General features: G+C 44.2%; 1 protein-coding gene across 1 annotated transcript in view; it reads left to right on the forward strand.

The window, feature by feature from the left end:
* Positions 1-433: 433 nt before the first annotated feature.
* LOC105672660 (uncharacterized) overlaps positions 434-25,734 on the forward strand; it is a 52,949-nt gene continuing 27,648 nt past the window's right edge. Inside the window, 3 exon segments of the mRNA XM_067354085.1 lie at positions 434-1,676; positions 1,678-1,724; positions 1,727-1,868. Coding sequence (XP_067210186.1) covers positions 1,588-1,676; positions 1,678-1,724; positions 1,727-1,868 — 278 coding nt within the window. The 5' untranslated portion in view covers positions 434-1,587.

Consider the following 25,734-nt stretch of genomic DNA (forward strand, 5'->3'; position numbering starts at 1 on the left):
ATTTTAATGAAGACTTTTATTTGCATTATTCTCAAAAATTTGAAGATCATATTTTATGCAATCTAAATCAAATATACGAAATTCGTGTTAAATCGTCACCGATGTATATTCTTGCATCCGACCGGCGCGTCTTCAAACGAAAGTGGACAGTTATGCAAAAACGCACTCGGAAAGATTTCTGTCACTGTAACCGCAACGTTTTCTGGCCGACTGCGGTGAGCTTCCATGAAAAGAAGAGAGAGCCGCCGCTCCAAAACTCACGTCTCGCAAGCGAGCGGCGTAATAGCTAGCCGTGCAGTCGGCGAGAGTCGAAGAGCCTGTGAGAATCGAGGGACAGACGGGGCAGTGCGAGGGTCCGCAACTTCGTGCGAGTTCGCCGGCGTTCGGCGCTCCCCAACACCCTCCAGCACCGCCAGCCGAGTCTGCCGACGCGAGACGAACGGCTGCGACGGCCGACAGACGCGTCCGCGACACCGAATGGAGAGGTAGTGTTCGTTCAGTCCGCCAGCAAACGGAGTCTCGCCGAGAGATATCTCGGCTGTTCGCCGACTCCAACCAACTCGGTCGTCGCCGCGAGAAACCGTGCGAAAGTCGCGACGTCGACACTGTAGATTTTCATTGTGCGCGAGACGATCATTCAACGAATTTTCACGGCTCGGATCCTTTATCGGAATTCCGTGGGAATCTTGGAGGAGTGCGACTTGGAAAGTAAAGTGCAACCGACGCTCAAGTGCGAGGATACTTAAGTGTTCGTGCCGAAAAGGATAATAGTCTCTCTTCCTTCGTGAGAAATTCAGTGTGCCCAAACAGTGAGATTTACGTGTTACTCGGAGTCGAAATACGACCGACGGTCTCCGCATCTCGCGCCCCTCGACGGATATGGAGGCATGAGACGGTACGCTTAAAAAGTGTTAAAGTTGCAAACCCGTCGGTCTAGTGTTGTCACGGAATACTCATTTAACGCACGCATTTTACGCGTTCTTGACTTCCGAGAAGCTGCGACCTTAACATGCTAAGTGCTGTCGCGTGCATTCGCTGGATCGAGTGATCGACGGCGAGCGACGGGTAGCTGCGCGCTCCGAAACGGCTTCAGAGAACGCGTCGCGTTCGTATCGTCGGCAGTGCTGCGATCAACACATCACTTATCGCTATCATTTCCAAGGAATCCCGAGAAAAACTGGACCAATGAGTGGCCTGGTGAAGTGTCTTCCAGGCGAGAAACGCACGGGCTGCATCCATGGGACCGGCGCTACCTCGGATACCAACGGCGCGTCGAGAGAGGCGATTCGAGTCTGAGCGCTTGGATTTCGATACATGCGAAAAATTCAAACTTTACCGATAAACTAAATCAACTGCGGAAGTTTGCGCCAGTAAAGTGCGGCGATTTTCTTTCGAGTGGATCAGGGATCGTCGAATTGTCGGGAATCATCACCGAGGACCGTCGCCAGGTTTTCGCCGGGATTTTTGAAATCCACGATGACGGTGTAAACGGCAGGAAGTCATCCGACAAGGTGGACAAGGCGGATACGGGGCGTCGCAGGATCCGCGGGGGCGACTCGCCGAAGAAACAATCAAAGTGGAGTGTGGATGTGGTGGAGGTGTGACAGTGGTGGAAGAAGTAGGTGGTTGTTGCGGACGACTGCAACGACGTCGCAGGCGAAAGTGCAACGGGTGCTGTTGGTGTCGGTGGTGGTTGTTGAGCCCGAGTGCCCGTGGTGACGGTGCTAGTCGTCGTCCACGTTTGTTACCATGGTTTCCACGTCCTTCGTGACTCTGGTGTTCCTCGTGTGCCTGCAAACGGTACTACTGTCGACGGTGAGCAACTGTGCGAAGACGATCAGCATGTACTGGAACACCACGAATTCCATGTAAGTGCGCGTCCAGTGTAATCCATCATTTTCCCTTGCGATCGTAATTACCGCGTCGCGACGGCAATCCAGGGATCGATCACGTAATTTTCAAGTGTAATTTTTTAAGTGAAAAAAAAAGAAGTGAGAAATTCTGCGCGAATCCGCGATCGCGTTTATTCGGATTCGGTCGGTTGAGAAAAGTGGAAAATGATAAAAATTACATGATCGACTCGCTGGTTGCAAAGGATGTTAACGAATGATACATAGTTTGATTTATTCACGAAAACACACAATCAATTCTCGGCAATATTTCCAATTCTGTTTTACAGAAATCTATATACTTTACAAAGTATTTCGCACATCGAAATTTTGTGAAGTGAAACATAATTTTTGTAAAATAAGAATCTTATTCAATTTTCCTTTAAATTGAAGTTATTCAGGCCAATTGTATTTACGTGAAATATTAGAGTCTTGCATGTAAGTGCGCGTCCTTATTGCGCATTTAGCTTAAAATACAGCTGATCTCGATTCGTATCGGATTTTAAATGAAGTAGGAATTTGACAGCTACTTATCATGTTAAATATGAGTCGGAATATGCACGTATAATTATGTGCAAATGGAGTTAAATAAATTCAATCTTATTCGTTTCTCGTTTGCACTGGCAACGTTCAAGAATTTCCGTAAAGCTCGGGGTCATGACAGATTTTTTATCGTGCACACTAGCATTTTTCTCTGCCATTGCTCCAGTGTTCCAGTCTTTCCTTTTGTCGTTAGCGAATCGCGCGAGCGAAGAGAACTATATCGCGTTTGGCGCGTGTGCCAAGACGTTTAAAGTCGCCCGAGTGTGTTGCGAGCGCGAGCGTTTTGCCAGCGAATCGATTTCTCACGGCGGAACTGGCGTCGTCGTCGTTTCGAATAACAGCCACCTTTCTCTGCCTCCCTTCTCCCCATTGAGTCTCGCCCTTTCCACTTCCGGCGAGCTTTTATCGCGCCGGGCGTGGTATCGCGTTTGCCAAAATTGCAGCGGCGGCGTGTGTACGTACGTACGACTTTAATGCACCGGCGAATTGGCCGATCTCGTGGCGTTTCCCCGTGACGTCCAAATTGCAGGCGATCGTGGAGAAAAAGAGAGGCGGAAGCGACGTGTCAGAGCTGCGCTGGGATTATGGCAGGCGCAATATTGTAGCCTGATGTCGCGGTCGCGCGAACGTGTCGTAAGAAAATGCGCGATGCAAATCGCAGAAAAGTTCGTGTCACCGTAGTGGTGACCAATTTTGTGATTGACAGTAGGGGAGAAGTAATTTTATAACTGAAAGTCGAAACTTTTCAATACCGAAAATTCCGGAGCTGAAAGTTGGAAAAATTTCCGAGCCGAAAATTTTAGAGCTTTTCCGAGCTCGAAAGTTCGGAGTTGTAAACTGAAATTTTCGCAGTTGGGATATTTCGATATTTCGACGGCGATGGTTTTACACACGCGAACAATCTCGACGTAGAATATCTCCGATTTTACCGCACTCGACATTCCAATCCGCGAAAATTTTCAATATTAAGAATTTTACAACGTTTGCTTAATCCGGGTTTGTATAAAGGATACCGTCCGCTTCGGGCAACGCGCGTATTGCCTGCCTTAATGCAACGTATACCTCGCATGCGGCGTGCAGCGCTCTTTAGCAGTAATTGATCGATAAGAGCGACCGAACACGACTTGTCTAATCGAGAGTGGCGGCGCAAAAGTGCAACGAATCGCGCTGTGCATGTGTGCAACATTGTGACCGAGTTCGTAGCCTGGACTCTTGCTTGCATAACTACGCGGTAAGGTTAACCGCCGCCGATGCAGTCTCGTAACGCTTTTTGCTATACAAGGAAACACGGACCTTATACGTACCTCGTTACCCCCGGACGATTTCTTTCGCCTGGTGTGAAGCGGTCTGCGTAATTCGCGAGGGGCTTTTTGCCCCGATGACGGGAGATGTATGTCCTCTCGGCCTCCATTCGCTCGCGTTACTCGTATTTCGCGTCCCGAATCCGCTCCGGTCGCTTAACGAGTGTAACATCTTCATTTTTTTCCATCCATGGAAAGAAACGAGCCAATTTCCTGGCTTCGGCTAAACTTCGATTAACGATCGCAATTAACGATGTCAATTAACGCACCGACTGCTGGTTTTCAACGTCATCTATTCTACGGCCGCGCCCTTTCTTTCGCCTATTATCTCCGATCACGCATCTAAAAATCTTAATCCTGTACACCCCTAATTATCGAGTAAGACGTGCATCCGTTTCTTCAACTTCACTTTCAATCGCGATTACAAACTCGTGCTGTGAAACCACCGGTCGTCGCGACTACATCTGCCGCTTGACTTCGCTTAACAGGATGATTTTTATTTTGACTGCTCAAACTTCAACGTCTGAAGGGAACGGGAGCGAGACAGTGTTTCGCCGTGTCGAGGTCAGGTTCGGCGAAATCCGGACGTTCTATTCTCCGCTCGCCGAGGGCTCGGCAACGTCTCTACCTGACTTCGACAATCGCGCGCGTACATTACGAGCCGGTTGCACGGCCGACTGCGGCCTCGCGAGTGAGTGAATGCGTTGAGTCGGTGTTGTGCTCTCGCGTACGTGCGAGAATCCATTTCGCACAGAAGAGGGACGCTGTCAGGCCGTCCTCGTGGGACGTACGAAGGGGCAGTAAAAAAGCGCGCGCGCCTCCTTCGCGGGGCCTGAAAAAAGGGTCCGGGCGTGCGCGCGCGCGCGCGCGGCGAGGAGGGAGTCGTGACAAGGCGCAAAAAAGGCACCCGAGCGAAACGGGAGGTCGTAAATCTCGGCCTCTTATTGGGAAATCGAAATTCGTTTTAAGAAAGCTGTCGGCCGCTACGGAGAGAACGAGACGAAGCGGTCGATGCCGCTTGATTATCATAAATCTACTTTCGCAATCATCGCAGCGACTATTCCGACGAAGCGTAAGCTTCGACGTTTACTGCTTTTTCAAGAACGCCCCTCGAAAAGAATCGTTCCTTCGTAAGGTTTTAGTAGTTTATTTAAAAAAAGCGTAAATACGTCCACGCATTGCGCAAACAGTAATAGGATTTATTATGAGAGCTACGTCGAAAAATCCTTCTCAAAACACAGCAATGCAAAATAATACACCCGCGTGTCCTCTCTCTCTCTCCATGTCGCTTTTCACGCAAGCGAAAATACGAACGGCCGACGAAGAGTCGCAATCGCCGTTGGTGATTTCAATGCCAGCAACGAGATCTTCGTTGCTATATTATTGAATTCTCTGACCTTCCATCATATCCTCCTTTCTCCACTGACATTACACTGACGATATCGGTTGTAACGATCGAACTAACAATCGTTTTGCTATTCAATCCATTTTTTTTTTGCATTTATGTAATTTTCTTTTTTTTTCTTGTTAACATTTAAAGATACATTTATGTGCTTCTGCTTCGATAATAATGTGTTATAATTGAAGCAAATATGAGCAACCTCGCTGTTGTAAAAAAATCAATATCGTACAAAGCATACTTATCAAAGCAAAAACTTTGTTTTAATCAGACTGATACGTTGCCGTGTTGTTTTATGTTGTCGCGATGAAATAGCGATATCTGTGACAGCTGTGACAACATCGTCCGATCTCTTTTTTTTACGATAAGCTAGTGGATACAATCGATATCTTCATAGAAGTATCAAGTTTCGGTCTGGCGACAGACTCCATTCCGATATTAGTTTTTTGTCCGATTATTACATCTGATATGTCAGACCCCAACGTTGCTGTGAGCAATCTTAATGAATGGCGAGCGTTGGCCCGGCACCAAACGGCCACGCTGGAATACCTAGAACTCGCGACCGTGGCTCATTCGTCATATCGCCAGAATTGCCGGCGTCGGGATATGCTTAGTAGGTGGATCTAAATGCGTCATTGTGTAGAGTAGCGACCGCGTCATTCGAAGAATTTATGCGGTAAATTCTGCAAGTCTCCCCTGTGTCTCCGTTCCTTTCTGCGTACATGCGTGTCGTATCGCGCATATCGTCTATCTAGATAACGCGCGAAATACTTGATATGTTGAATACTTTGCATGCGAGCTAGATTGACATGGTTAAATTCGCTATCGTAGGGTGTTGGATTTCTCTTTGTTGTCAAAAACTCGAGATTCAAGACTCGTTGAGAATAACGACTGTCCTCGGCAAGAAAAAATATTAATTTCAGCGCGGATCCCGTTATTAAATCGCCGCGGTGCACACGGTGAGAAGCTCGTTTTTGAAAGCCGCAGGAGCTTCCTATTATCTTGCCTTCGTATCTCGGTGTACCGTGGCGCTTTACAGCACCGAGTATTAAAGCAACATCGATTTACAGCCACCGCAAATCAGCGGTTTCCCCGAGGAAACTAGTACCCTCCGCTCCTGAAGATTGAGAATTCACTGGTCGATTCGTGGAAATAACCCATTGCCGGGGCGCGCACTACCGTCATAGCGAATCACGCGGAAAACGACGGACGTTCCAGTCACGACGGCGCACGTAGGCGTAAAAATGCCCACATCGGAATCTTAACCGCCGTCATTACACGAACGTTGCTTGTCGCCGTAAATTTCAGACGTCGCATTAGACGCCGATTGCGTGAAACAACTATTCTATTGAGTATAATTTAATCGTTTCCGATTAAAAATTAATAAATTTGGTAAACATGTATTTTAAACCATAAATTGCAAGTAGAAAAAAATCTAACTGTTATTACTTCACGGAAATTAGTACACGAATCAAATAATTCTTACTAAATGCCTCGCCGACAATAATTTGCCGTTACTTCTCGACGGAATTCATATTGGCTGGACGTTCAATTTGAACTTTAACTTTTAACTTGATACCAATCACCTTTGCTCAACGCTTATTAGTAAAAGCAGGTCAGCTAGGATACGCGAGCGAGCTCGCAGAAGGTCGGACGCAGCGCGCGCGGATGCTGCGCGTCCTCGGTAGCTTCACGCCGCAAGCTATGATTACGAGCGGTGCGAAATCCCGTACACTTAGTAGAGGCACGAGCGCGCGTCTTTAAATCGGCGGCTTCTATGAGCAAAATAGCACCCTCCGTCTCGAAAATTGAAAATTCTTAGGTAAGCGCGCGGCGATAATGGCGCGCGGTCGGAATTCTGCTTGTATTTCGAGCGAAGCACAGAAGCGAAAGAGAGGCCGGTTTACGGATTCTAATTATAGCGGGAAATAAAAATATAATTTGAACAACGCGCTGTCATTAGGATGACCTATTAGGGCGATTACAAGCAACGTGAAGTCCGCGCGCGCGCGCGCGCGTCCGAGAAAGAGGCGAGAACGGCCGACCGTGGCGTGCCGAGCTTAACGAGCCGCAAATTAATTATTCATCATTAAAGCCTAACGGGCTGTCACGTCAAGCCGAGGAAAACGAGAAGCCGAGATGCCATGGCGACATTTACGAGTACGCGGACAGCGCGTAAATATCTCCGTGAACTTGCGAGACACCTTCTTCCTGTCTCACTGTGTCCTTCGTGTTTTCTCGTATCGAGTGGCGGGCAATATATGCCGACACAACTAGTCATTATAAACTCGTTTAGAAGCTTATTTATCCGTGTATGTGTAATGTCTTTTTTCGAAATATATGTATAATCATTATTGCGCTATCGTGACTTAATGCAAATTCCATTTCAAGAATGATGATGATATAATCGTAATTTAATAAATCTGTATTCCGGTATGATTAAGCGGCGGTAATATCTGTTGCTAGAGGCAAGAAAATTCTTACGCGATTTTGATCTCTATAGTTAACTTCGACAAAACCGTTTTGGTTCAGCGAGATAGACTTGTAAAATATATTGTGCACTCAACGGTATTTCGCGGCTTCCAAATAGGAAAATATCTATATTTAAATATATTTTTTTAATTTTTTATCGGTATTACCGTTAGTTACTCATTCTCGAAGTGAATCGAAAATGCGAGCGAGAGTAATGCAACGAGCGTGTTTTCCAGTAATACAGGAAACTGGTTCCGCGTTAACCGTCCGCAGCCAATTCGCGCGGTACTTTATGAACCCGTTCGTACAGTAAAAAGGTCTCGTTGCGATAGCTACACCCGCTAATCGTCGCTCCATATTGAAGCAATCCATTCTGATGCCACTTCCTGCTTTGAGCACAACGTGCTCGCACTCGAGAGTCGCTCGGGTACAGAAAAACTGTATAGTCGCGCGTTATTTCATTACGACAGTTAATTATGACGACGGGGGAGAGTCTGGAAACTGGAAACCCGACAAGGCGCGGTCGCACGACGCACGGCACACCGCAGAAGCGAAAAGCCACCACCACGACATAATCGGAAGAGTGTCGTCGCGCGGCTGCAGCTGTTTCCTGTCACGAAAGAGCTCCTGTACACTCGGGAAAGATGAAGGGCTCGCCCTCGCACCCTCATGCGTCTCGAATGGCCCCTGGCACGGTTGCACGGCTTACAAGGATACTTTACGCACTGACTGGGACGGTAACCGGTAATCTATAAAACGCGTGGCCCGCTAGACGTTACGCCGTGCCTAATTTCGTGTCGTACCACAATGTATACTAAGACGACGCACCGTATCCGTTTCTGTTATTCGAGGGTGGCGTGAATAATCACGTTCCGGACGTCTGACCTGACGTAAGGGCTCGGCGGTGGTGTTGCTTGCGGTTCGACACACAATACCTCGTAATTACGTAAATGTAAACCGGGCGCGAGTCGTCGAGGGTGCTGACGACAAAATTAATTGAGTTATTAAATATCACGATTATGCCGTTGCAATTGTGATTGGATATAATTAATACCCTCGTCTTTCACAAAGTTACCGGGATATTAATCTAATCTCTCGCAATTACAGTCGAGTATAATTATCGCGTAAATATTAACTATGATCCCCTTAGAATGCCAGCGTTTTACTCATCATAAAATGGATTTATTAATTACAGCGTTACGTTGCGAGCTTTCGCAATTGTAATTTCAGCGTAATTATTACTTATATATAAAATACGATTTTTTCAATATGAAAAAGTCACATTCTCAGAATCCTGATTACGTCCGCGAATAGGCGTATATCTGTACACAATTTTCGGAATAATAATTTGCGACTCGCGATTTTTCATAATTAGATCTGCGCGGAAACGAGCGACAAGTGCTCGCATACCGAGTGCTGGTACGCCATTAATAACGAGCGAGACAAACGTCGGTTATAAATTCGCCGTAATGTTAAAAACCACGCATCGTCCCCGCACGATACGAGACGCGTGATCGGAATTATTAATGGTTAACATCGGCGGGCGATCCCCGGCAACCGAAACCTTCGCGGCTCAGCGGGTGACGTCCGGAAAGAAAAACTATATCGCCCGGATTTCGGTGTACCGTAACGATCATTATTGCGCCGATTAATTCACGCCCACGTATGCGTACTTATGTACATGAATGCGTTATCCGCGTTCGGCACGCGATTCCGTCCGCGGGAACGTCATTAATAGCTACTTGGATATCGCCGCGCACTTAAAATAATTGCGGGCTCGACGCGCGCACGCGGATGCACCTCGCCGATGCACCTTGAGCCCTGCATACATACACTTCACTATGTACGGGTACGTGAGCGGCGCAGGATAATTTCATTCCCACGGGAATTCGCGAGAAGACTCTTGCCGGCGTCTGTTGGCTCAATTAACGATCGCGATCGACGAGTCTGTCCGACGCGTGCAGAATGCACGTCCGACGGCATTATTCACAAGATTCTTAATGCGCTGAAATAATTCGTTTACTAAATCGGGTGCATAATTAATGCTAATTGTGAGAAAATTATAGTAATTGATAGTCTGCTTCAGGCATAATTGTATTGTGTTGCCGATTTTTATTTTTTCTTTTAGATTACCAAGAATATCTTCCACTTATATTCTATTTATTAATGAAACGATTTTACTTTTTTTATTTTGTTATTCTATCACGCTTATGTAATTTTTTATTTTCTTATTATTTTATTCTGTCGTATATAAATTTTTTGAGATAATGATGGTTTTCAGTCGATCGTGCATCGCATGTAACGATAAGAATACGTTTCTATCTATGCATAGATGACACGACATCGCTGACACCTCCGCAATTGTCGATTGGTTTTGCTGATCGGTCTCTCAGTATACACGCAACTTAAGAATCTATCGATTCATGCGCGAATCTTTCGCGATCGAAACGTCTAATCAGAATTTTTCATACGCTTCGCTCGCCGGGCGAAACGTCGAGCGTGTGAGCACAATTGTCGTCCTGGCACACCGATGAAACGTTGCCCTTCGTCTTCCCGCCCCTTATGATTGCCGTAGCATAGCGCGTAGTGAAAAGCGAGTCCTCGCCCCGGCACGACGATCCATTCCCTCTTTCTTCCGAGGCGCGAGTCGTGCGCGAAGAGCGAAGGACCGTGCTAGCGCGACACAATGGCGATTTCCGCTCCGTCACACCCGGAAGACTCGGTGATTTCTAAGGCTTGCTGTGTCGGCGAGAGTGTCGAGGCGAGGGGCTCGTGTGCTCTACGAAGCGACGGACCGCGCGTAGAACGAGGGTGGACACGGACTGGAGAGAATGCGTGAAGTGCGTATAAGTGCACGTTTCGCTCGCGAAACCGTGGAGGAGATTGCATCTCGGAATCCTTCCTCGAGATGAAGGGTAACAGAAAGAGATACGTCTGTATGGTAATTCCTTGGTCCTCGACGTATCCTTCCGAGTCCTTATTCTCATCTTACGACGGAAAATTGAAAACGTGTTAAATGCTAAATTAACAGCGTTAAATGCTAAATTATAACATCCTTCCAGAATTTTTAATCGGATAAAAATATATACGTTTTTAATATTGCAATTTGCAATCAGTTTGTTAATAAATTGGAAGTCAATTGTAGAGGAGAATTGATTTAATGTAATATTAAGTGATGCCATTAAACGCTATTAAAGAATATCTTTCTGGCACTTACTACGCTCGAAGTTTATGCTCATATTTCTTCCAGCCACCCAATTGAAACGCGTGTGCTTTTTCGTCTTTTTTTACCGCTCTCCCCCTTTTTTCCATTCTCTTTCCATACTCCATGCTTCCTCGTTTCATCCTTCTTCAATTTCGTCCATTCTTCCAGCTCGCCTCCAATACGAAAGCATTCGCAAAGAGACTTAAGGGGCAAACGGGCTTTCTCGAATCGAATCCCTTATTGTCGACTCGGTAATTCGAGAAGGATCGAAATAACCCATTATACCATAATGAACGGCGCATTCACGGTCGTCTCGCGCGCCCGTGAACCTGTACGTATGTTACGTATACGTGGTACATTTATATAATACAATACCGATCATAAGTTCGCGAATGTAGCTAGCCAAAATACGCAAGTAGCCTTAACATTTAAGAGATAGCGCGTTGCATTACATGTATCAAATTCTCGCAAAGAAAATTACGCGTAATAAATTAGTATACGCGAATTTATAATTTAAAATCCAAGTCTAGTTCTATTCAGCCGCCGTTTTTATACACTAACAGTTCACAATTGAGTGTGATGTTATCGAATTTTAGAATCGCAACGTTATATTTTTCACAAATCTTTAATTCTCCTGCATACGAGAACTTACGAACGTCAGTGTACGCACTCGCCATTCGTTATCCTGCAGAGGGCGACATTTGTTTAACCGAGTACGAATGAGGCGGGTTCGCGGGCAGACCGCGAGACACCTCTTTCGGGTTGCGACGCAAGGTGCGATCTCCTCTCTTCGGTCTCGTGTAATTGAGGTATACACGGCCGCGCGCCCGCGCGTTGCTTTTTGTCGCCCCGGGGGGAACTCTACTTTCTGTATCTGGAAGATTAGTCTTCGCGGCCGCCGCGCCGCAGCCGCAACGTGACTCTCGTCTGAGGCCCGGGCGCATTGTGCAGGGTATGAATGACGTCGCAATTATTGCGGCTGCACTTTGTTGCGCCGCGGAAGGCGGAGGGCCTCGAAACGGGGAAGCGTTTAATGAGATAATTTGCGCCCCGAGTGCAGTTTACGTTACGCCGACTGCGCTGAAATTTCGCCGCGCCCCGAAGTCTTTAATATTTGTCCGTCTCATATCTGCGCGATGCTCTCATCGAGAGAAACCGTAATTTGCTATAAATTTGGAGCACTGATAAAATCAGAAAGTTCGTAACGTAAAATAAGAATACTCGAGAGAATCGCGAAAATGTTGCGAAATTTTTCTTTGCACCGAATCTTAAATGGACTTTAATAGAATTTTAAATTTAGATATAAAATAGAAGAAAAGTCAATTACTGTTGAAGACAGATTAATTTCCAGTTAATCAATTAATTACATCTTAAATTTTTCAATATTATAAATTCAAATAATAAGATGCATAAATGCAACTATTATGATTTTTAAAAGTTGTGCAACTTTTTAGCAACGCTTTTAATCTTTGATTAGAACAGACGCTATATCCCGCATCTTTTCGTTATTACTTATTAAAAATTAGCAGCGCTAATTCCCGTTATTCGCCCGCAGAACTTTCATCCTCGAATAAAAAGTGCCCGGAAGTCTTCTTCGACGCGGCGCGCAATTTTACGTTGTTTTAAAACAACCGCAATTTCTATGTAGAGATACATGTAAGGGAAGCTCGTTGAACAAGTTATAAAACGTAAAATATTTTAATGCGATGCAAAGCGAAGCGCGCTGTCGCATCGCATCTCTGGAGCGTTGTTTCCGAAGAGCATTCAGACGAGGTCCTCGAACCTCAAGCCTGTCTTCCTGGAGCTACACACGGCGCCATCTCTGATGGCATCCGAAGACCACGGCTGTCCGCGTTTATGACTTGTTCAAGGACCGACGGAACCGGCCGTTGCACCGAAACCACTTTCGAGCAGCATTTACTGTTATACCGCTAAGGCCTGTCTTGCGCCTGGGCAAACTAGACACGTGCCTAGTATGAGATGTTAGATTACAGTGTTAATTTTTTAAAGTGAAGAAAGATGTAAGAGGAATCTCGCCGAGTAATATATTTGCATAGAAGTTAAGTTTGAAGATAGACCCTGTGACCTATCGGTTTTATCATGATTCTGATACAACTTTGTATGACTAATACTAATCGTTTCTAGAGAACAGTATCTTTCTGTGACTTTTGAAAAGAAAAATGCGATAACAGGCTTGTAAGAATTTTCAAGTATCTTCTTCAGAATATGAAAGAGGAGACATTGATTGCAACATAAATTTTGTTTCGCAATTTCTCCTTTATTTCGCCTTTATACGATCCGTGCATCTCCTTAATATAATCATTTAATTTCCCGAAAGCAGAAAGATTTGTTGCCGGTCTTATCTCTAGTGCAACGCACACATACGGCGCCTGCATTTAATTTTTCTCGAGTACTTGCTAATGGCCCCGTCTAGATATAAAAATTTATATCCGGCTTCTCCGCCAAGTGTTGTAAAATCGGAAAACTATCCGCTAATGGTTCGACATATTGACACAAGTTTATTTGCGGGAACAGTCTCGATATATGTTTTATCACGTTCCTACAGGCGCCGTGCGCCAACCGGCGTAGCTGTAGATCTTTCTAATGGATACACTAATGCAACATAATCTAGTAGATAATGAAAGGATACAGAAACAAAGAATACTCGGGCCTCGCTACCTGGCTTTTTACACGAACCCTGAATTTTTATCTATGTTTTAACTTCCAAATTCCACGTTTCTCCAACTAAAATATTTACGAACGATTGAGATCATCATACCATCATCATGATACCGTAGCAAATAAAAATAAAACGCTGTAAAATCTTTTATTTCCATCTGTCAATTTGCAAGTTTTTCTTTATTAAATGAAACGCGCTAAAAGTAATATATAAACTTGAATACGAATAATAAATTTTCGAAAAGATAACCATTGGAATAACGACGCAATTCAAGACAATTTACATTAACTTGCTTGTTGCAACGCAATATATGCCGCTCTCGCGAATAATCTCCTGCTCATTCAAGCGTTACTTAATGCGAGGCGAATCGTAGAAGCTTCCAAAACACGGACGGAAAGAAAGAGAGCACCTGGATGGATGGAACGCACTACCTGTCCTGAGCGGCGGCAGGCCGTTGTTTCTTTTCCAGATTCCCCCTATATATATCTACGCGTGTTTCTTTTTTTTTTAATTTCGGGTTTTTTGAGACGGAGGATTAATGGGGCGTTCGAGAGCCCCGCGATATAGGGAAAGCGAGAGGGGCGATCGGGGGGCCCGCACGGTCTCTCGCAACACCCCATTTCGTCCACCTCGGCTTGCTCAGGTTCCTTGAAGCAGGAATGCCATAATCTAGATAACCCCGCATAATAGAATACCCGGACCCTGGACTGGTCGCTTTCTACCTCGTTGCACCTTCACCTTCCCTCTCCCTTCCCCGTTCGTGTCGGTCTTCCCATCTGGCCCGCCTCGTCTTGCTTTTCCACGATGGTCGTCAACGACAGCAAACCTCCCTCTCTTTCCTACCTCGGTGATGAGGACGACAGCCGTTTGCCTCATACTTGACAAGAGATGAGGAATGCGCCGAAACCAGCCAGACCGATCGTGTACATCCCGCAGCCGGGACATGTGTTTTCCATCGGCCCACCGGCCACCGAAAACAAGGAAAACTCCTGTCGCTGAAGACCGTGGCAGGGAGGCAGTGATCATATCAGATTTCTCTTTCGGAGGATAGCTTGTTTACGCGGGCAGAAAAATTCGATGAATACTGCCGAATGTGGGAACTCACTTGGGCGGCCGGCTATCGTTATTTTCTTTCTTGTTCGCGATTTCACGAGCTTCATTGTCCATAACTCGGAATAGCTCGGGTATTATCCACGCTTCGTATATAGAGTAAACAGCGTAGCTGCTATGGGTGTAGACAGGAAACTAACTTTGGAGAAACTTACAGGCTCTTGTTTCATAATAGGGATTAACGTTACCGTCGACCCATGGTGTGATTCATTGTATCTCAAGGTTGCTCATGCCAAACAAAGAAAAAGTCATCGTCTAACTTGCATACTCCCGCTGTGCGAGAAAATTTCAAAGATAAAAAGATATCCTTGAAACTCAATTTCTTAAAATCGAGTTTGTCAAAGATACCTACTTGCCTGTCTAGTTTGAACAAGCTTAACTGCACAGGTATAATATTTTCAACAAATCCGATTTTAAGAAATCGTGAAGTTCTATTCAAATAAATACAAAAGTGGGTTAAACTATTATCTATTTTCTGCCAAACAATGCAATTTAATTTGCTACGCAATTTTTGTGCACTCTTCCATCAATTTCGAAACGCTAAATCGCCGTGTTGTTTTTGCGATACAAGCCAGAGAGCTCGGATTTATGAAAATTGGCGGAAAATCACTACGAGCGCGTTCGCGAGAAATTAAAATTTTCATTCAACAAGAACGTGAGCCGATTCCCGCGGGGACAGAGAGTGGCATTCGCGCGGTGATCGTACCACGATCGTTTACTTTTACGTTTATGTCGCCGTTACGAAATCTCGTTTCCAATTGTCTTTCACGTCAGATGGGCGATACGGATCGTCGCTTGCTACGACTCTATCTAGATGAACCCGATCGCTACCATCGTTCCTGCCTTCGTATTTTGCGGCATGGCGGGGTCGAAGTTCGCCGGGCGCGTTATCGGGAGAAAGCCGATGGTAATTAAACGCTTCCGCGGATAGAAGGAGAACTTCTCACGGTGATTAGTCGGTGTACTGAGTCGCGCCGTGGTGTCCCTATAGCTCTTAGATCCGGGGTTCGAGTTACTTGTGGACCTTCCTCTGCGTAACGTTAGACCGTTCCTGATATCTACATGTTGTTTGACTTCCGCTAATGCTGATAGAGCATCGCTAACTCACCTTCGATAGAGTCGCTCCGGAACATTGCGCTGCGTCATCTTTGAGGTGACGGACGCGGTTTTGCACCTGGTCGGATACGCGTGAGATCGTTTATAAACTTCCAAGTGTTATCGAATCACGCCTTCATTCGGACTACGAATACATTTCCTCATTAAATTTCATCACGCACGTGGCTTCAAATTAAAATAACAAATATAAGATAAATCTATTTTTAAATATACTGTATTAAAAATATTTTATATATTACTAGGTTTTTAAAATTCAAAAACATAGTTTGAAAAGTTATGATAAAAGATCTTTACAGTTTTATCCGTCATAAAAAATTGAATATCCTCTGAAATTGAACAAACATGTTTAAATTTGAATGAGAATTTCAGAATAAGTCAATTGTTGCTTGCGTCCAATGCAGCAACATTTAACATGTCTTACATGTGAACCAAATAAAACGTTAAAGATTGGACTGACCTAACTAACTTCCTTTCGATTTTCCTCATTTAGGCGCGTAGCGAATACGTTAAAAAGACCCATTCGGAGCGTGACGGGAATGAATTATGCTTCTGCACAGGTTTGAGCGGACCATTCCCTTAGGGCTATCGTAAATGGTCTACCGTGTTGGAAGCGCTCCTCTCTCGCCGTCGCCATCACGAGCAGGAGAAACCCTCAAGACGCGGCCCACGATCATTTGTAATATTTAATTACGAACAGGCCTCTGAGAGAACCCGCTCGGCTAGTTTAGATTAAGTCTCTATGTTTCTGACTCGCTTCTTGATCCAAACTCGCGATTTGTTCTGCAGTCGCCTGCAATCGAGTTCTTTCCTCGAACACAAGCACCCCGGGCGACGGTGGCCGACGTGAAAATTAGATAGAATCAATATAACTACAGCGCGCTCCAATTTCGGTATTGCGGACACACTGTAAATCGCAGACGTGAATTACGTTTGTTCATATCTCCGGGACTGAAAATTAATCCGGTCGAAATTACAACGGCGTCAATCCCTGATTTCCAGCGTGCCGCTGCTATGCTTTCGACAGAATTCACCCCGGCGATCAAGTACTAATCAAATGACGCGATTAACGGCGACGAGCAGCGCGCCGCGGTAACGCGCTCGCTGCGTGGCTTATTACAGAGACCGGCCGTCTGTAATTTGCTCCTATGTTTTTCCAACAGTCGGGTATGAATAGTTTTAATGCCGCGTAGTACTGTAATTTAATCCTCTTCTATCGTTTGCCGTTACGGTGCCCATCTATCTCACCATTTATCTGCCTAATGCAACACCGCTTTAATAACTTCCTCGCGCGCGCACGTACCCGGGTTGATGAAATTCGAAAAGCGACGTGCCATCTCGCCGGAGATACGATCCGGCGAGAAGTGCCGTTAATGCGCCGATATCTCGGATATGCGTACCCCGTCGTCCTTCTGCTCCTCGAGACCGGAAGAGCTCGCGGACTCGATGTGTAACGGCTCGACGTTACACCGCGGCGTGGAACCGCGCGATTGAGCGGCAGGGTTTTGCCTTTAATGCTCAGGCAAATTGTTGGTTTTGCTCGGTACGAACGCGCGACGTGGCGCGTCACTTCCCGGCGGCATTCTTCTAAAATTGTCGATAACTTATCGAGAATTGGCGGTAATTTCCCGTCATATGTGTACGCTATCAAGCGAGGAACGATCCTCCCGTCTGTTGTCCCTCTCGTCCTCTCGCCGCGACGCGACTCAACCTCTAAACCTATGTATAAAACGACTGCTTCTCTATCGCGATATGTTCTTACCCCAAGGTGATAACTCTGCCGCATCCTGTTTTCCTTCCCCGCGTTCTGACCGCGCGGCAGGAAAGATAAATATCCTCCCACGTATTGCTTGAAAGTCTGTACACAGATTTGCATTATTGACGACGAAAGTATCAAAAGTCGATGCGTAGAATTAAAAAATATATATTACATTTTTTTTATTTACTTGTGAAACACTAATTTCATACTAATCTAGTTGATTTAATAATAAATTTGCAATAATTTCTTTGAGGAATTTTTCATTCATCATATTTTGATGAAAATTCATCATATTTTGATGAAAATATTTAATATTTCATGTAAATTAAATTCAATTTTAAACGCACCGAATATCTTGGAAAATTAAATTTCTGAAAAAGAAATTTGTTGCTCTCAACGAATACGTAAGACGATCTTTCGTGTATAGTAATCGAAAATCCGAAAATCTCTCCGTCAAAGTACACGTTTGTGCGAGGGATCGTTCTGGAGTGGCGCGTTTATTATATACCGGTATCCATCCCTTTATATAAAATCCCGACCGCAGGGAGACGCGAATGAGCCCTTCAAAGATTCCAGTGTGTTTACATCTGCACCGGCAGCCCTGGGATTTTCGTGCAGCTGAAGTATTCACGCGGCTGCAACTTATATTCGCGTTCCTTGAATGGAGTCCGAGGCCGGGAGATTTACGTTTCGCTGAATGAAGCTTAAAGTCCGATACAATGCCGAGTGAATGGTACCGGTCTCCCGTTCGTGGAACATACACTCGCCGAATAATGTTGTACCGACGTGTACTTAAGCGCAAAGTAAACAGGGAGCAGCTCCCGCGGAGACCTTCTCCTCTCTTCTCGTCGTCTAGCAAACACCTTGCTCTCGATGAACTATCCTCGAGACGGTGAACAAATGTCTGCGGATCGACTCTCCGCGTGCTCTCTTCGCAGTACACGATGGCGGATTAATGTAAGATACCTGTCGGGAAAACCATATTTTCACGGTTAGGACGTAAAGTATGATTCATGACTACTGCTTATTATCCTCCTCGCATAAAATGTAAATTAACTGCCACGTATTTCTTACTGGAGTACATAATTCAAGTTCTTAAGAAATAACACTGAACGAAAAAACAACTCTGATTTTATCAAGGAACGCGTACACGATTAAATCCAACAGGCGTGAAATAAGCCTGTGCTTCTTGCATCATGTCTTGCATCATATAATGTCGGTCAATTGTGATTTCTATCGCAATACATTACTCTGAATACGCTTCTTCTTCAGAACGCAAGTAGCTTCTATCGTTAATACGATGCACAATGATACTGTCAATAATACATCGTTTGATTACGCAGCGCGTATTTGTTATCCTTTGTTATCGCGTTTAATGTGTATTTCAATCGGCAGCTTTGCAACGCGATAGTATTTTGATCAATAAACTTCCCGAGCGATATGTATTAATCTTATCAAGGCGAACAATATGCTCGTTATATCCTCGCGGATTTCGCTTTCTTCTCAGGTCCATGTTTTCTTGCGTGATCCGCAGAATATTTGGATGCTCGCGTACCATATGATCATTCGCTATATGCACGAATATATCTCGCATATTACGAGGGCCGAAATACATGCGAGAGATGTTATTACCGGACCGACGTGTTCTTCGAACGCGGATCTCGGGAAAGGAGATCGGCCGGTGTTTTCGGAGCCCGAGATCCTGCGAGAGGATGCACCGCGGAGAAAATGTGCTGCGTAATGCGCCGCGGGCCCGAAATAAGGATGACCGGGGAGAAGATCGACGAGAAGGACGGCGCACGGGGTGAGAAGGAAGACCAGCAGATGCGACTCCCCGGTTGTAGAAGAAGAGGCAGCTGCACCCCGCTATGTATCGTCCTCCTCGCGTTATGTATCCGTGATTCTATAGCTTCTGTGACCGCACAGCCCCCGAACGAGAAATTGTGATGCGCGACGTCGTCTCTCTTTCTCGCTTTTTGATGTCTTCGATTCTACGATTTTAGCCTGTCGTAAATATCATCCGACAGAGAAGCAACACCATGATAGGTATTTGTACGATCCTCAAAGAAACGTCTATCTTTTTATATCGACGGACCGCGATAACAACATTGTAGATTTTATATCGCTGTAAAATGAATTTTATCTAGTCCCACTTTTTTAAAATTCAAAAAAGATAATAAGAATTCTGGATAAGCCCAATCAGATTTATATTTCCCATTTTTTATTTTTATATTTATTTCTTGTATTTTTAAATATTTTTAATGCATAGTCAGTTCAATAGATTTATTATCTTTTATCAAGATTTATTATCTTTCATATTTTTAATTTTTATTGCATGCTTTCAAAGGATGTGTATTCCAGTATTCTTGATTTGGCTTTTATTATATTCATCTCTGATATTAATTCTTAGAAAATAATATTTTGTGTATATCCAATTAAAAATGTGCATCTCTTTTGATGCATCCACGGAAAGAACACTTGCTGAATATCTAAAAGTTGTATCAGATACAGATCTGAAAATAATTTTTGTTGTAGAATCAAAATTGATCAATGGAACACTCGATCTGATTAATGGATGGAACAAAATGAGATCTTATCTTATCGCAGCAAAAAGTTTAAGTGCTCTATTGATAAATTTTGATTGTCCAAAAATTTTTTTCAGATCTGTATCTGGCATAATTTTTAGATATTTCAGCAAAAGTATCCTTGCTGTGCTTATATCTGTCTTTTGACATGATAAGAATATCATTTCTCAGTAAAATTTTATCAAATACTTTTAAGGGAGTGCATTTTCCAAGAAAGATAATCTGCACGATAAACTTTTTTTCATTTCGATCAATATTCACATTCACGTATGAATTTAAATGCTGTATAAATGCACCAACATTTTTCACATAAAAAAATATTTTTCTCATTATATATAAATATTTTTGTATCAAATCTTTTAGGATATTTTAAAATTAATTGACATGAGTAATATAATAGTGATATATATATATATATATATATATATATATATAATGATTTCTTGATTAGGATTTTATAATTGTATCTAGCTATCATCACGTCGATAATTTATCGTTCTATGATTTTATCTTACAGTCACATAATTTCTTTCGGCTCGTGTCGCCGCAACGGTGAGGATCGAGCTCGAATGATTAAATTGAGTCATCTTTGTCAATGTCTCTACACTCTAAATTATAGAATTACTGAATTAACGACTGAAGTACCTGGCTGTCGGAATTCAGAGACACGGCGCCCGTAGGCGCAAGGAATGAGATGTCGATCTTTGTAATATCAAGTTACGCCGCGGCACACGACAGTCGTGTTTTCTATTAACTTTCTCGAGTCCTCTCGAGCGCAGAAGGGAAAGGATAAAATTCAATTGCCGCGTATGGCCGGCGCCAAAGCCGCCGATGCATTTGTCCTGTCACAAACGGTGCGCACGATAGAAACGAATGGTGTCCAGACAAAGGCAAAACGCGGAATCCAAAGTAGCGTGTGCCGTTCGTGGCCATCGCCCTCTCAATTAGCTGTTTTGCGCGCGGAATTATAATTAGAACTAGGAATATCGAGTTACGCGGTTCGTTTGGTCGCCATGCACACAGGTGCAAAGTATGCGTGTTTGTTCAAACGTACACACGGCCAAAGACGCGCCCGATTCAATTATATCTTGCGCGTCACGCGCGCTTACATAGTACGCGCGCATAGTACGCATTTCGATGTGGCGTGTAATTAACAGCGCGGATTGCGTTTTAATGGCGCCTCAAAAGACCCATCCCTTGCGCTCGAATCACCATATAATGTTTTGCGAATGGTAAACGCTACAGAGATATTGTTTGTGACTAATTAGCGCGAATTCATGTTACAGGATTCACGTAATAACGATCCGGCATTTATCGCGATTCGATTCCAAGTCGCATTAATTATTGTGTGTTCTCATGGTTTATCATATTATTCTCCTTGATCTGTTCACTCAAGGCATATTACGTACCATTTCATCGTGTACCGAGAGCTGCGCAAGCTGAAGATGCGTGTTTCTATAGCAGGTGCCAAAGCATCGTGCGCTTAATTAGTACAACATTTCCGAGGCTCAGAATTACATCCTTCGTCGCGCGGCGCGAGAGAATAGACAAGAGCAACGATCGACTGCGGGAGAATCTCCCGAGAGTAGATTGAGCGAGAGAGGGTGAACGAAGAAGAGACGAAGGAAGAGGAGAACGAAAGAGAGAGAGAAAGAGAGAGAGAGAGAGAGAGAGAGAGAGAGAGAGAGAGAGAGAGAGAGAGAGAGAGAGAGAGAAGCAGCGGTTATCGAAGGTTCAATCTTCAGGCCATGGGGCCGGTCACTATATGGGATTCTGGGGATACGGGGGAGGTAATCGATTACCATGGGACCGATCTTTCTCCTCCTCTTTTCTCCCTGCATCTTCTTCCTCCCCCTGCCGCCCTCCTTCGTCTCTCCCCCACCCACCCTATCGAGCGCGCGTAGCCGACGCCAGAATTTATACCTGGCGGCTGCTACGGAGATGCACCCTCGTCTGAATGGAGGCAGGGCATTCAACGGCGCCGCGAACTGTGAAACGAAAAATATATGGTTTCCGAAGGAACAGCCGTAGGTCGATTCTCGAGGACGAGCGAGGGGGCGAGGACGCGGACGGAGAAAGAGAGCGACCGGCAAAGAGGATGATGCGCGGCGCGCAAGAGGCGAGGAAGGGTAAAACGGATTCTTTGTATTTCGGAGGCCGCCACCCGTTTCTGGATATCCATAATTGCACCTTGCGCGATCGACGGAGATCCCCGTGATTGATGATGCAGTCCGTGTGTTTCGTCGGCGGACTCGACGCGCTATCTCGGAATTCTATCTATAAATATGGTACAATGAAATCACTGACGGACTGTTCATTGTGTTTCCGAGTTGAGAAAATATTTTATAAACCTTGGAATTAAATGATTATATAAAAAACTATTTTTTTTCCGCTAATGTGCGTAAGTAGAAAATTTTCGAGTCCGTGTCGATAATTTAAATACAGCAAAACGGCTTAATCGTAGCAACTGCAAGTTGGAAAAAGCGACAACTCGACTCGATTCCGCTGTTTGTATGCAAGACACTATTGCGAAGGTGAACAGTTCCGCCCATCAGCGAACATCTGTTGTTAAACCGTGCGATCCCGAAAAATTCCGGCAACAAACCACTTCACTATTAACCTTAGCGACAATACCGGGCAAACAAAGCGTGCCACTTCTAGCCGCAATATTTCTTTTCTCGACGATGCGATGCGCTTCGAATCCTGACAATAGATCTCGTGTTCCCTTTACTGTGGAACGATAGGAATAAAACGGTGCAACATGACGAGGATGTCCCTCGCATCCTTACTTAAGATACCCATAATCAAGTGGGCCATTATTTGCTGAAAACTCGATGATACGCCAACGTATATAGAGGGGAAGAAATGCTGTGGGGAAAATCTCCGAATGAAAGACGCGAGGATAATCTCAGATGCCTGGAAGCCGGTCTTGGAAATTCTTGCTAGCTTAAAGCTTAGGTATACACATGTCCTTCTACACGAATAAATCTGGAAAGGCGAAAATCGAAAATGACTGCTGCTCTATACGTTTGTCCTCGGCGGACAAAGCCGGCGAACAAGGCCTTGTGCGTGCGCGCGGAGACTCCGGCGTACGCACCGTTAAATTCTATTCATCTAAATCTAGGACATTAGGATTTATGTCCAACTGGCTCCTCCCCGGGTCCGGGCCAAGTTCCATCGTTTTCGTGGCCGGAGAATATCGTGGAGAAGAAAAGTTCATCATCATGGGTCTATATATATAAACCGCAAAAGGTTTTAAAGAAACACAAAGTCAAAATTTCGAAGTGTTTTGCGATTCGAATAGGATGCATTTAATCGTTCATTGTTATATTTTGCAAAAATAAGATCAATATAATTCATACAAATATAAAATATAAAAATAGACGCAATGCTCCATTTTTTTATTTTCTCAATTTTTAAATATCGGCGTCGACCGCTTCACACATTCGACTTCTATCGCAATAAATATCAATCTAAATCGCGCTTTCATCGCCATTGATTCGAACCCGTTTACTTCGGAAGAAGTGAGATCGTATCTCGAGCTCGCGATTATTCTTGCGCCTCCTCGCCCGCGTACTCATTCGACGGCTCGGGCCTAACGCAAACACTCTTCGCGGCGGGCGCGTCCTTGAGCACGAAACCGCCTCATGAAAACTGCATCGGCCCGAGCAACTGAGAATTGCGCGGCAAACGGACCGAACGCCGCCCCGCCCGGCGCGTTGTCCTTGGACGAACAAAGAGGAGCCTCGTGGCGTGCCTTGTGCAGGACTCCACGCAAGCACGCACCGTTAGGAGGGTCCCATTTGTCTAGGGCGCCGAGATTTATACCGCGGCTACCCCGCCCCGGGTACGCGGGGCCCCGCTTATTCACCTTCCGGGCTGACAAGGACGACCTCGTGAAGAAAAAAGGGGAGTAACCCGAGGAAGTAAACCGAAGGGAGAAGATTCCTCAAGGTTGATTTTCACATTACTCGCCGGGCCCGGTATTGGCACAACCACTTGCCTTCGTCACATAAATAGAGAACGGTCTCCCATCGCGTAGATTATGGGTCCTTTTGGGACTCTGGTTTCTTTGTCCCGAGGGACGGCGCACATGCGACCATGATCCTGATAAACAGTTCTTTCTCTTTCCGCTGTGGGAGGATTCAACATGTTGGAAGTCACGTGCGGAAACCAAAGTAAAAAGTCAAAAAGCGGTAAGACCGCAGGCCGGTTTAATGTCAACGAGAACGATGGTCCCCGATGTGTTTACCTTTCTTCTTAGCACGTCGTAAAGGGATGACGAGTCTATTTCCTTAGAACAAGCGCCAGTGGGATATTACCGGGACACACGAAGGTATGATTTATGCGCGGACTCTTCGAAAGAATCGTTGAAATGTTGACAGACGAACGGAATGCGGCAAAAAATCCTGTTCCTTGTACGCTACGTAGAAACTCGTTGAAAATAAAGCATGATTACGATTTCACGTCGACGTGTACAAACAAAGTAGTACACTGTACTGCAGATTGTGTGAACTCGTAGTCGCGTGAAAAGAAAAATAAAGTACGAAGTAAAATTATTATGAAAATTCATAGCGCAATATATAATGGCACGATGATTGCCGAAGGAATCATGATTATCATAATAAGTCGTAATTATCACGGATTATACGAAAGAGCCCTTGATAATTATATTCATTAATTATACCTGGCTGTGCATTCTTTAATTCAAAGTGCTTATTCCGTTACGTTTAATTACTTAACTTTTATGCGATTATTTTTTGCAGGAACCGGTAATTATGCATAGTTATGTATCACATCGTTATAATCGTGAATCTTACATTATCGTTCTTTCGTGCAATAATGTGGCAATCAGGATGGCCTATCTAAAATAAGACACATGAATTTTAAAAAAATACATCACTTTTAAACTGTTAAGTTTAAGCGTATATATATAAATTTTAAATAAGTTTATCGTAAAGATAAAAACGCGGAATGTAGAATTCGATAAGCAATAAAGTAACAGATATAGTACAGTAGATATGCAATGCGTACTATATAAATAGTTATGATAATCATTCCAAATGTTATCTTTTAGAATAAGATAGGAAATCGAATTTTCTAGAAGAGGCGATAACGATAGGTTCTCGGATAGCTCCTTTATATATTTGAAAACATTTATTTGTTGTATCATAAAATTCTTTTTGGCTATTAAGAACACGTTTTACAAACACAGATATTACTAATCTATTCATTAAAAACAAATAAAAAGCATAGGGATACATTTGTTGGTTCTGATATATCTAGATTAGAAGATGTAAAGGAAAATAATTCTTACAGAATTCACGCATGAAAAATGTTCAACACGTATTTTCTAATTTGTTTTTTCATATAGCAAAAAACAAAGAGAAAAAATATAAATATAATTTACACATTCATATATAAGTTTTATAAATTGCAAAATATTCATATAATTGCATTCTTTATACAATTTTAACCACAAAATCACGAATTCTAGAAAATAAAAAAATTAAACACATCATGTAAAAAAAAGTTTGTGCGGTTTTTTATATTAAATTTAATATAAAAAACCGCACAAACTTTTTTGATTACCTGATATTGTTTTGTGGAATACGTCAACAATAAAACGCACGTTTATCCGATTTGTCCTCATTGGACTACGAGTTTCGCGCACAAAT

Source organism: Linepithema humile, chromosome 4 (assembly GCF_040581485.1).
Source record: "Linepithema humile isolate Giens D197 chromosome 4, Lhum_UNIL_v1.0, whole genome shotgun sequence".
Classification (NCBI taxonomy): Eukaryota; Metazoa; Arthropoda; class Insecta; order Hymenoptera; family Formicidae; genus Linepithema; species Linepithema humile.